The sequence below is a fragment of the Urocampus carinirostris genome, chromosome 5 (genome assembly GCF_059441175.1).
Source record: "Urocampus carinirostris isolate Australia breed hairy pipefish chromosome 5, RoL_Ucar_1.0, whole genome shotgun sequence".
In the NCBI taxonomy this organism is placed as follows: domain Eukaryota; kingdom Metazoa; phylum Chordata; class Actinopteri; order Syngnathiformes; family Syngnathidae; genus Urocampus; species Urocampus carinirostris.
The window spans coordinates 7,799,196-7,810,273 of record NC_142353.1 but is presented as its reverse complement, the minus strand read 5'-3'; the positions used below and the strand labels follow the sequence as shown (position 1 = coordinate 7,810,273).

General features: G+C 33.6%; 1 protein-coding gene across 1 annotated transcript; it reads left to right on the top strand.

The window, feature by feature from the left end:
• Positions 1-1,981: 1,981 nt before the first annotated feature.
• On the top strand, positions 1,982-10,627 carry unc119b (unc-119 lipid binding chaperone B). The gene is made up of 5 exons (XM_088335540.1): positions 1,982-2,343; positions 5,616-5,729; positions 7,522-7,630; positions 7,722-7,894; positions 9,256-10,627. The coding sequence occupies exons 1-5, from the start codon at positions 2,109-2,111 to the stop codon at positions 9,366-9,368; spliced, it is 744 nt and encodes a 247-aa protein (XP_088191666.1). The 5' UTR covers positions 1,982-2,108; the 3' UTR covers positions 9,369-10,627.
• The last annotated feature ends 451 nt before the right edge of the window (positions 10,628-11,078 follow it).

Below are 11,078 nucleotides of genomic sequence, written 5' to 3'. Positions count from 1 at the left end.
TACTTTTATATTTGATTGAATTAAATTAGTCTCATCAAATTGGTTTTAAAAGACTCACAATAAAAGCAAGATAATACATTAGGTCCCCATTTTGAGCACTACATTTGATACTTGGTTTTGTATTATACGCGTTACTATATTTATAATTTTGTAGTAGTTCAGTAGTAATGATTTAGTAGTAGTATTTTTTGTAGGAGGCTATTTCGATTGTACTTCTGTAGTAGTATTTTTGTAATAATAATAATAATAATGCATTTTATTTAAAAGCGCCTTTCAGGCCACCCAAGGACACTGTACAGACAATGGAAAAAATACAATTTAAAAAGTTGCAAGCGAAATAATAAATAAAAACAAGACATAAAATCATAAAAACATGGGAAATGGAGAAGCTATGTGTTGTAGGCAGTCCTGAACAGGTGTGTTTTTAATATTTATGTAGTAGTATTTTGTAATATTTCTTTAGTAGTATTTTTGTCGTAGTAATTCTGTATGATAGGATGGCTGTAGTAGTATTTCTGTAACATTTCTATAGTATTTTTGTAATATGTTTATAATATTTCTGTAGTATTTATGTAGTATTTTTGTTGTAGTATTTCTGTAATATTTATTTTATATTTCCAGAGTGGTGTATTTATGTAGTATTTTTGTTGTATTTCCATAGTAGTATTTCTGTAGTATATTGTAACATATTTGTAGAAGTGTTTTTGTAGTACTTCTGTAGTAGTATTTTTGGAGTATTTCTGAAGTAGTATTTTTGTAGTAGAATCTCTGTAATATTTATTTAATCTTTCCAGAGTGGTGTATTATGTTGTAGTATATACGCAGTAGTGTTTTTGTCATACTTCTGTAGTAGTATTTCTGGAGTATTTATGTAGTAGTATTTCTGTGTTATATAATTACTGTGGTAGTATTTTTGTAGTATTTCTGTGATATTTTTGTAATATTTCCATAGTAGTAGTTTTGTAGTATTCTTTAGTGTTTTTAAAGTTTTAACACGGTATTTCTGTAGTATTTCTATAGTAGTATTTTTGTAGTATTTCTGATTTGGGATTTTTGTAGTATTTTGTACAGTCGTAAGTCAAGTCATGTTTATTTGTATAGCCCTTAACCACAAAGAGTCGCAAAGGGCTGCACAGACTACAGATTATTGCAAACCACAGACTATTATTACACCATCACCTGATCTGAAACCTACATGAGGGCAAATAATACACAGATACACAAAGATTGTCAACATAGAATATAGGTTATTCATATCCTATAGAATAGAAGTGTACTTTAAGCTTAGATCTAAATATTTCTCTTCTTGGCTCTAGTATTTCTTCATTATAGTATTACTGAAGTATTAGTTGTAGTATTTAAGAGGTAGTTTTTCTTTTCAGAATGAAAACAAAATTGTATATTATGTCCCTGTTTTCAAGCACTAGAATTGACAATTAGTTTTTTGTAGTATTTCTATAGTAATATTTTCTTAGACACACAAATGGACAAATCGGTCAAAGCTGGCACAAAAATTACATTGTTTAATCATAATGATTTCACTTCGGGACATCCAAAGTAGCTGTGCAAAGAATACCAAACAACAACACAACAAGAATAAAACAAGAAAGAAATGAATACCAAATAAAACAAAGTAATGTTAAAAAACAGGGGGCAGTGTGTGAAGCAGATAATTATGACTTGACCTGTGCAAAGAGGTGGGTTTTGATTCCAGATTTATACACAACTTGACATGACTACACTATACTATTGTACCATTTTCGTTCGGCGTGCCGGATTGAAAAGCCTGACGGGCTGGATGTGGCCCGCGGGCTATAATTGGCACACCCCTGATTTAGTTGAACATACAGCGTAAACGCATTTATCCAAGTACCGGTAATAACCTTACAAGTTAAATTTAAACGGAAGGACCCTTGCAACAAATCATTCTTACCCCCTTTTGGTAACCATGACAACAGACATCGTTCTTAGCCAACCACATTCGTATTTTTCCGTCATCTAGACACGCTTTACGCCATCTTGAAATAACAGCCGGTATTTACCAAAGCACAGTTAAATTGAACGCACAACTATCTTGTTGTCATCGATTCGGCGCCACTGTGCCTAATATGCACGGTTCTCGGAACAAAACGGCACCAATAGTCGGCAAAGGACACCCAGACACAGTCGCTAGCGCGGACTCAAAGCCCCGGGACCGAAAAACTGTTGAAGGGATGTTGAAGAAGCTCAAATCGAGGCGCAGTCAAACGGATAAGTGGCCCGTGGTCACGGAGGAGGAACTGCGGGCGCTTGGAGGAGACATTTCTCCGGATCACGTCCTGGGTCTCCGCGCTGTTACGGAGGGTACGTACGGTTAGCTAAATTAGCTTTATAGACTCATTGCTAGACATCATGAAGCACTATTGTTTGTGGCGTATGCTAACCGTTCTGTTTGCTAAAGGATGACTCTCCTGGTCGTTATTATCGCAGGTGCACGATGGATTTGCAATCAGCTATTATAAAAGTATATAAAATATTTACTTAAATTCAAAGCAATTCAAATTATGTAAGAAGTGTGAGTGGCAAAAAAAACGAGAATTTTAAATGCGACATTAAATTGTTTACTTTCAAAGAGGATCGTATCAAGATGTTTTAAAAAAACAACAAGATAGCACCATGTTTATTAACAAATTTTCATTGACTTCCTCCTTTCATTGACTTTGAACTATTTGTTTTAACAAAGTGTGACTAATGCACTACCAAGTGTCTGATATTGTTCACTGCCATTAAAACTGCCACTTTGATCATTTTCAACATTGTTTTTCGAAATGTAATAATATTTTTCAGTGATTTTTTTTTGCCAGTAAAGAAACTCACTCGTAAATAACACTTATATATATTTTTAAACAAAATAAAGGTGATTTTAAATATGTTTGCCAGTTATATATATTTATTTAAAATACACTTCCATTTTTTTATTTTACCAGAATATTTATTTAATAAAAATACGAGTAAAATATTTGAAAATTGGCTTTCTATTCTACTATTTTCCGATATTATAAATGAAAATTATTGGAACTGAATACGTTATTGAAATACATTAAAATGTAGTGAAACAAAAAAGGAATTCTTCTAAACTAGTAGAATGATCTGATCTACTAATGTGATTATTTGAATAAAGATTGTTTAGTTTTGTATCAGATAGCAAATTGTTTTTTAAAATGTTGACATTGATTTCCCCCCTTTGTGGACTTCAATCTTTTTTTTTTTCCCAACTGAGCATGCCTAACTAATGCCTCACTGAGTCCCTTTGATATTGCTCGCTGCTATTAAAAATCGTGTCACTTTCAGCATTATTTTTCAAAATTCAATATTATTGTCCACTGATTTCCTGAGAATTTAATAGTAAAATAAAGTCACTCATAAATGATATTTTCCTTATTTGAAATTTTAATTATATATGTGTATATATATATATAATTTTAAATTTTATTATATTTTAAAATAAAAAAATTATATTTACTTTTTGAAGTTTATTATCAGAAAAATCATTTTTAAAATACTTGAGATATTAACAATGACCGTTAACTATATTACAAAATATAAAAAAGAAAAATTGCAATCAAATAAAACTAATATTTAAGATACGTTATTGAAATCAAGTCAAGTTTATCTGCATAGCCCTTAATCACAAGAAGTCACAAAGGGCTTTGCATTAAAGTGTTAACGTTTAGAGTTAACTGATGTTTAACCTTAGACTTAATTCTTTAACTTAAGAGTCAAATGAGCGTTAAAGTTTTAAGTTAACTTCTTTTATTGAAATACATTAAATTGTTGCAAAATTTAAAAAAAACACTTAAAAATTTATAGAATGATCCCGTCTACTTAATTTATTATAATTAGCATTATTCTCCTATAATGATTATTGTTTGGTTTTAAATCGAATAGCACAATGTTTCTCATAATCTTTCCATTGACTACCCCCTTTCATTGACACTGGCGTATTATTTTCAACCATGTATGTCTAACTAATGCTTCACTGAGTGTTTTTGATGTTGCTCACTGCCATAATAGAAATATTGTCACTTTGATTTTTTAGCATTATTTTTTAAAATTAAATATTAATTTTATTTCTAGACTGTAGTCCTATTTAGTTTGCACAGAAACACATTCGGAAATCATATTTTCTTATTTTACATTTTTTTAGGGTAATTTTAAACAATATTTTTGTCATTTTACAATATTCCTTTTCAAAATAAAAATACAATTAAAATGGGAATATTGTTAGACTAGAAATATTATTTAAAAATATAGTAAAATGAGTAAAATATTTGAAAACAGTTTTTTTTATTTTATTACATACCTGTCACCCTCAGCCAATTATCTATTGCAATTCCCACTACACAACGCGAATGCGACTCACAGCAAGACAGACTATGTAGAATAAAAACAAAGATAATTTCTGTAAACAAGTTTATTTTATTTACAAAATAAACAACAAAAATATTTCAGTATCTTTCTTGGGTCTTTCCCCACTTGCAGTAATTTAATGTTGATTATTATACATTGACCTGTATTTTAAGAAAAATATTCCCGTACAAAAGTTGTTATGAGGTGTACACAATTTGAAATGATAAAAAAAAACTATGAAATAAAGGTAAAGCATAAGTTGAATGGTATGATATTACTTGGTTGAATCCTTTAACCACTAGGGTCGTAGGGGCACCATTTCCTGTGGTGTGTCTTGGGCAAGTGCAGCGCAGTAGTGAAATCTCACATATTCCGTGGAGAGCCTTCATGAGAACCATTTAGATAGCACTCACTCATATTTAAGATTTTTTTTTTTTTAACACAATATTTTTGTAAAATTCACAACATCTTCTAAAAAGACGCCAAAATGCAATGCAGCGTAGTCTTGGGTTTTGATCAGTGGTTGATCGTAACTTGTATCCAGGAACTTATGCACATAAGATGAATACCTGACGCACACCGGTACTCCTGTCATCCGAGCCGAGCCAAAGTTAAATGCCTCTCATTGTTTTAGCCTTTTCCTGCACTACACAACAGCAAGTTTCCTTCTTAATCAGTGTGCATACATAAGGATTTGGAGTTTATACTCATTTTCAGGGTTTTGGATGTCTTGGTTCGTTGTAATAAAACGCAAGACTGTCCTATTTATCTTAACATTGAGTTTTTTAACTTCCTCTTTTAAGTCTTTATCACATGTTTATCCTGAAGTGCCATGCTAAATCTTGTTGTAAAAATGTTTGCTACGCTGTTATCAATGACAATAAAGATCATTCAAATTAAAATCTTAAAACAGTTGTTTTCTATTCTAATGCTGATAAACGTTTTTGACAAATCCTTTTTGGTGAAATGCTTAATTCATGTGACAATGGTATAATTTTGTGATTGTATTAATAATTATAATAATTACTGTATATAATAATAATAACTAAAGTAAATAATGTTAAATAAAACATTAATCCAATGGCTTTGTGGACGTTCTGCAAACCACAATTTCTTAATCCAAATGCCTACGGTAACAAGAGAACATTTGTACCAGCACAAGAGAAATTTCTTCCATTTCTTGCATCATGTCAAAATTGTTTCTAATACAAGTTTTCCACTGGCAGATTATCTTTGCAAATCTGAAGATAATATCTACAACATTGACTTCACCCGTTTCAAGATCAGAGATCTGGAGACGGGCACAGTGCTGTTTGAAATTGCCAAACCTCCTCACAGTGGTAATGATGTGTTATTGTCAAGGACTCTACCAAATACTACAAATTTAACAATTTTGTGTTCAATTCATTCATTTCATATGCATTTGATATATTTTGAACATATATTGAATAGAGGTGACATCCGATTTACGATCTCCTTGATTTAGGAGGACGGCCAGTAGAGGCTGATTATTTCCAGCAAATTCTCATTTTTTTCCCCAAGAACTGCTTTTCTTTCCAATTCAATGTGCGCAGCAACCTGTTGATGTGTACGACAATTTTGGCAGCCAGCGTGCACAGGAATCTACCAATAACTCAAATTAACTAATGTATTGGCAGCATATGTGATCTTGGTAATGGATTTATGACCAGTTGGTCAAAGCAGACCCGGTCGTATTTAGGATGTTACCTGCTATTGTACAAGGTGTTGTTATCAAAATATGTGAATGCTTAGTATTTTGCGCCATAATGGTGTCTTAAATTAAGTACACTTTTTTTTCCATGGAAGTTTACGATTAATGTAGTCCGATCCAAAATTCCACTTCTATGGAACAAATACAATGAATGGTGATAAGGATTTTGGTTTTGATGCACTTTTAAATTTTATAGTTTACTTTTTAAAACATAAGGTGAATGATCATTTAAAATGTTGTAAAATAAATGCTAAGAAGTGCTTTTAGTTCATCTGCAAATTTCTGACGATACACATTTGGTAGCCATAAAAATACAAATATCTTTACTGTATTTTCCGCACTATAAGGTGCATAGGACTCTAAGGTGCATCCCCCATAAAGAGTCTTTTGTGATATTTTTTAATACATAAGGCACCCTGGACTATGAGATGCATATAATGAAAACCACAGTAAGGGCTAGGGTATTACTTCAAATAAATAAGTACCATTTTTGTGCATTCAGTGATAGGGCAAAATACATCGCTGATCACAATTTCATAAATTGGATGCATTGGGAACCCAACCTGGATTGCTGCAGGGAGACCCTATCCACTAACCACTAGGGATTAAAGCAGCACATGAAAAGGCTTTTATGTCATCATCACAATACTTTTACTCTCTATACAGCGTTGTTTAGTCATCATTGGGCCAGGCCATGTGTATTGTTAGACATTAATCCGATTCCGAGGTGTAGAAAAGGTTTGAAACCATTGAAATTATAAAGTATCGCTGACTCGCTAAGTATTAGGAAGTACACAAGAATCTGAAGTGAATGTAGAGAAAGGCATTGTTGGAAATATTGCCACTACAGTGCTTATTTTAAGCTAAGAAAAATTGAAACAACATTTTATACTGAATTATAACTACTTTGTTTTCTCATTTGGCTAACATTTGTATACGCTACTTACTAGAAACAGTGTGACAATGACCTAAGACTCAATGCCTTTTTTTTATGTCATCTATATCCCTTGTTACCTAGTGGTTTGGATTCGGCGCTCTTACCAACGCTATCGGGATTCGATCCCTGTTGCAACCATTGTTATGCAATTGGGGTCAGCGATAACTATCGACTGATCAATATTTGCGTTTCCAATTTTTTCCGTACTTAAGGTGCACTGGATTATCAGGTGCGTGTCCGAATTTCTGGTAAATTCTGGGTTTATAAAGCACCCTTATAGTCTGAAAAACAGTAATTTATCAGGAATTGTATCCTTGTTTTACAGTCATAAATGTAAACTGCAGCGAAGTTTTGTGTCACTATTCTGATCAAGTTTCATAATTCCATTGACACAGCTATCGATACCATCCTTTTTATTTGTATAATTTGATTTCCTAGCCGCTAAACAGGTTTTGTGTGTCAGGTCCCATAGAGACTGACGAGGGGAGCGGAGATGTTGACGTCAGTGCCGGGCGCTTTGTTCGATATCAGTTTACACCAGCGTTCCTGAAACTACAGACTGTAGGTGCAACGTAAGTATTTATTTCCCCGCAGCCAAGAGCACTGTCGTCAGTATTGTAACAATTGAAGCGTGATTTCTATTTGTCCATTTTTAAACGTCAGCGTGGAGTTCACCGTCGGCGATCGTCCCATCAACAACTTTCGTATGATCGAGAGGCATTACTTTCAGGGACGCCTGCTCAAGAACTTTGACTTTGACTTTGGCTTTTGCATTCCCAACAGCCGTAACACATGTGAACACATTTATGAGTTCCCACAACTTCCAGATGATCTCAGTAGGTCCTGTTTTATATTTCTGCTATATAGTCATTCCTCGCTGTATCGAAATTAACCTGTCGCAGTTTCACTAATCCGCAGATTTTCATCATGCAAAGTGTTCTGCATTCCAATTGGCTAAAGTATTTCTCCGCCACTTTTCTGCGTGTATCCGCCTGCGTGTCAATGGCGTTGCAGTTTGAGTTTTAAACATTCGTAAAACAGCTTGACGAACCTACATTATGTATGCGTAAATGTTTTTCAACTTCCAAGTTTCTGTCAAAGAAGTCATGTCACCAAAATTTCTGGACCGACAAAAGCACCTGCGGCCGGGCTGAAAAGGCTGAGGAAGAAGCTTTCTATCGCCAACAAAGTTAGACGTGTTTACCCGTTAAACGTGCTCTGGAGAACAAACATTCTTAACATGTTTTAATGAATTTAGATAGATACAAGATGTGTTTCTTTTTATGTAAGGCTTACATAAGGATTTAGTTTTTTTGCGGCTCCAGATATATATTTTTTGTTTTCAGTCCAAAATGGCTGTCAACATTTTGTGTTGCCAACCCTAAAGTAAATGCAGTTTTCATAACATCCACATGATGGCGACAAAGTAGCATGTGAAATAAAGTGGATTGTGTCCTAATACAGTTGTGCAATAAAGGGATGATTATTTTTAAGATTATAGTTTGACAGTACAGTTATTTGTAAAAAAAATAAAATAAACGTTTATAAAGTACAGTAATTTTATTTGTTAAACAATCACTTGAGCCTGTAAATTGTTTTTGTTTCTTGGTTTCAATGTGTAATAAAGTAATAGATTATTTACAGGTACCGTCCCAAATTTGAAAATTTGTATCTCCTAAAGTCATGATAGCATTTAATGCATCAAGTACATGCATTTCTAACACGTGCTCGTAAAACATTTTTTTATTCATCTTTTTGGGCTGAATTTGAAACGGGCCCTTTTCTCCTTTTTCATCCTCATGCTACAATAACAAAAAACTTCGATGACAAGCATAAAGCCTTTTTCCAAACTCCCACCCTCCAGGTCCCCTTTCTTCCAGCCTAATGTGTTTCAAGGCCAGAACAGCTCTGATAAAAGTGAATAAGCAAGGTGGAACAAAATTATAAAGGCTCTTTGAACTCAGTTGGCCGTTGTTAAAGCATACTTGAGAAAGTTTTCTACTTTCATTTCATACTTAAGGACACCTCAAACAACGCACCCCCTTTTGGTAAATAAAAAAATAAAGGTTTTTACTTTGCAGGTTTTGACTGTCGCGGGGACATTTTGAAACGCAAACCTCTCGAAAAACGAGGGATTACTGTACTCCAATAATATGTCGTATGATTTTCACTCTTTTTACTTCTTTTTCTTTTTCAGTTCGCCAAATGGTAGAGCACCCTTATGAGACCAAATCAGACAGTTTCTACTTTGTGGACAACAAGCTCATCATGCACAACAAGGCAGACTATGCTTACAATGGTGGTCAGTAAGGGGTTTGTTTTGAAGAAATCTTGTCAGATTTAGTTTTGTTTTTACTGAGACAGATGGATTATTTATTCATCAGAAAAAAAAATCAATCCAGCCACATCCACCATGCAACAATTTGTGAATTTCTTAACAATCTTAACAGGGATTTGTGACACTGAGGAAAATACTATAAGTTTGTCACTCAAGTCTAATGTTACATTTTGTACACTTTTCTCCCTTCGTTTGTGTCTCTGCTGGAAAGGGACCATCACAGACATCTAGTGATAAAGGTTTCTGTTTCACAACAATTTGCTTTCGTCAAATAGTTTTCAAATAAGTCGACCCTAACTACTTTTCTTAAGTAGCAAGTTGATCTTCAAAATGAGGAGCACTGAGTTTAAGTATTGGTATAAAGACTGCTCTTTTTTAATTCACTTATATTGATATCAGTTTTAAATCCCTGGGAACATAATGTGAGATATTAAAGGTAGATGTGTTTGGGTTAGTAAGACTATCATTATTTTGAAATAAAGTTATCATGCAGTTGGCATTTCAATCTGGCAAAAACGCATTTTCAATCATAGGACTTAAATGCTTATTCATGGTTTTCATGTGTGTCATTCAACTTTGTGCTGTTAGAAAAAAAATTATATATCACCTCCATACTACCCTACTCAAATTTCAGCCTTACAAATTAAAGTTAGTTTCTGAATAAAAAAGCCCCACTCTGGGAAAATTTACACTGTATTGTTTTCAATAAGTTGGTGATTGTCCCGGAAAATTATATGCCACATTTACCTTTCTTTTAATATCATTAATTGCAACAACTATATGTGCCTTTCACCTGATGTTCATTGTGAAAAAAATTGTGAATGGTCATTCAACCATTATGTGACTACAGAGGGCTGTCTTTCACCCAATTCGGTGAATATTTTTATACACATTCATGCAGAAACTCGTGGATAAAGGAAACTTAAGCGTTTCCTACTCTCAATGAATAATCAAAAAATGTAGAAGGCATTGATTAGGTCATGTAGAATTTCACACAAAGGATTTTTGTCGTTCATTGCATAAATGAAAATGTATCATCATCGAAAGATGTGTCTGGTTGAATTGGTTAACAGGGCTGGTATTGAAATGGGAATCATTTTTCAATTACATTTCATGTAATTGACCATTGGCTAAAAACAAAGTGTGAACATTTAATTTGTACCATTTTGCCCGTGACTGATAATGAAGTGCTTTTGCGGTCAAGTTTGAAATCTAATAAAAATATTGTAAATAAAAACAACTGTCAGCTTTTTTTTAGGTTTCAAGTCGGGCCAAGTCATGTTTATTTGTATAGCCCTTAATCACAAAGAGTCTCAAAGGGCTGCACAGACCACAGGCCATTTTAAACTACAGACTATTATGACAGCATTCCCTGATCTAAAACCTACATGAGGGCAAATAATGCACAGATATTGTCAACATAAAATATAACTTATTCGTATGCTGTAGAATAGAAGTGTGTTTTAAGCTTAGATTTAAACATTCCCACTGAGGTTGCAGATCAAATCTCAGGGGGTAGAGCATTCCACAGCACCGGGGCCCAAAAGAACTCTTGGGATCACCAGTAGACTAGCATTTTCAGAGCGAAAGCTCCGGACCAGAACATAGGGGTAAATTAAATCTGAAAGATATGAGGGAGCAAGTCCAGGCATGATTTTGTATACTACCAACAGAACCTTAAA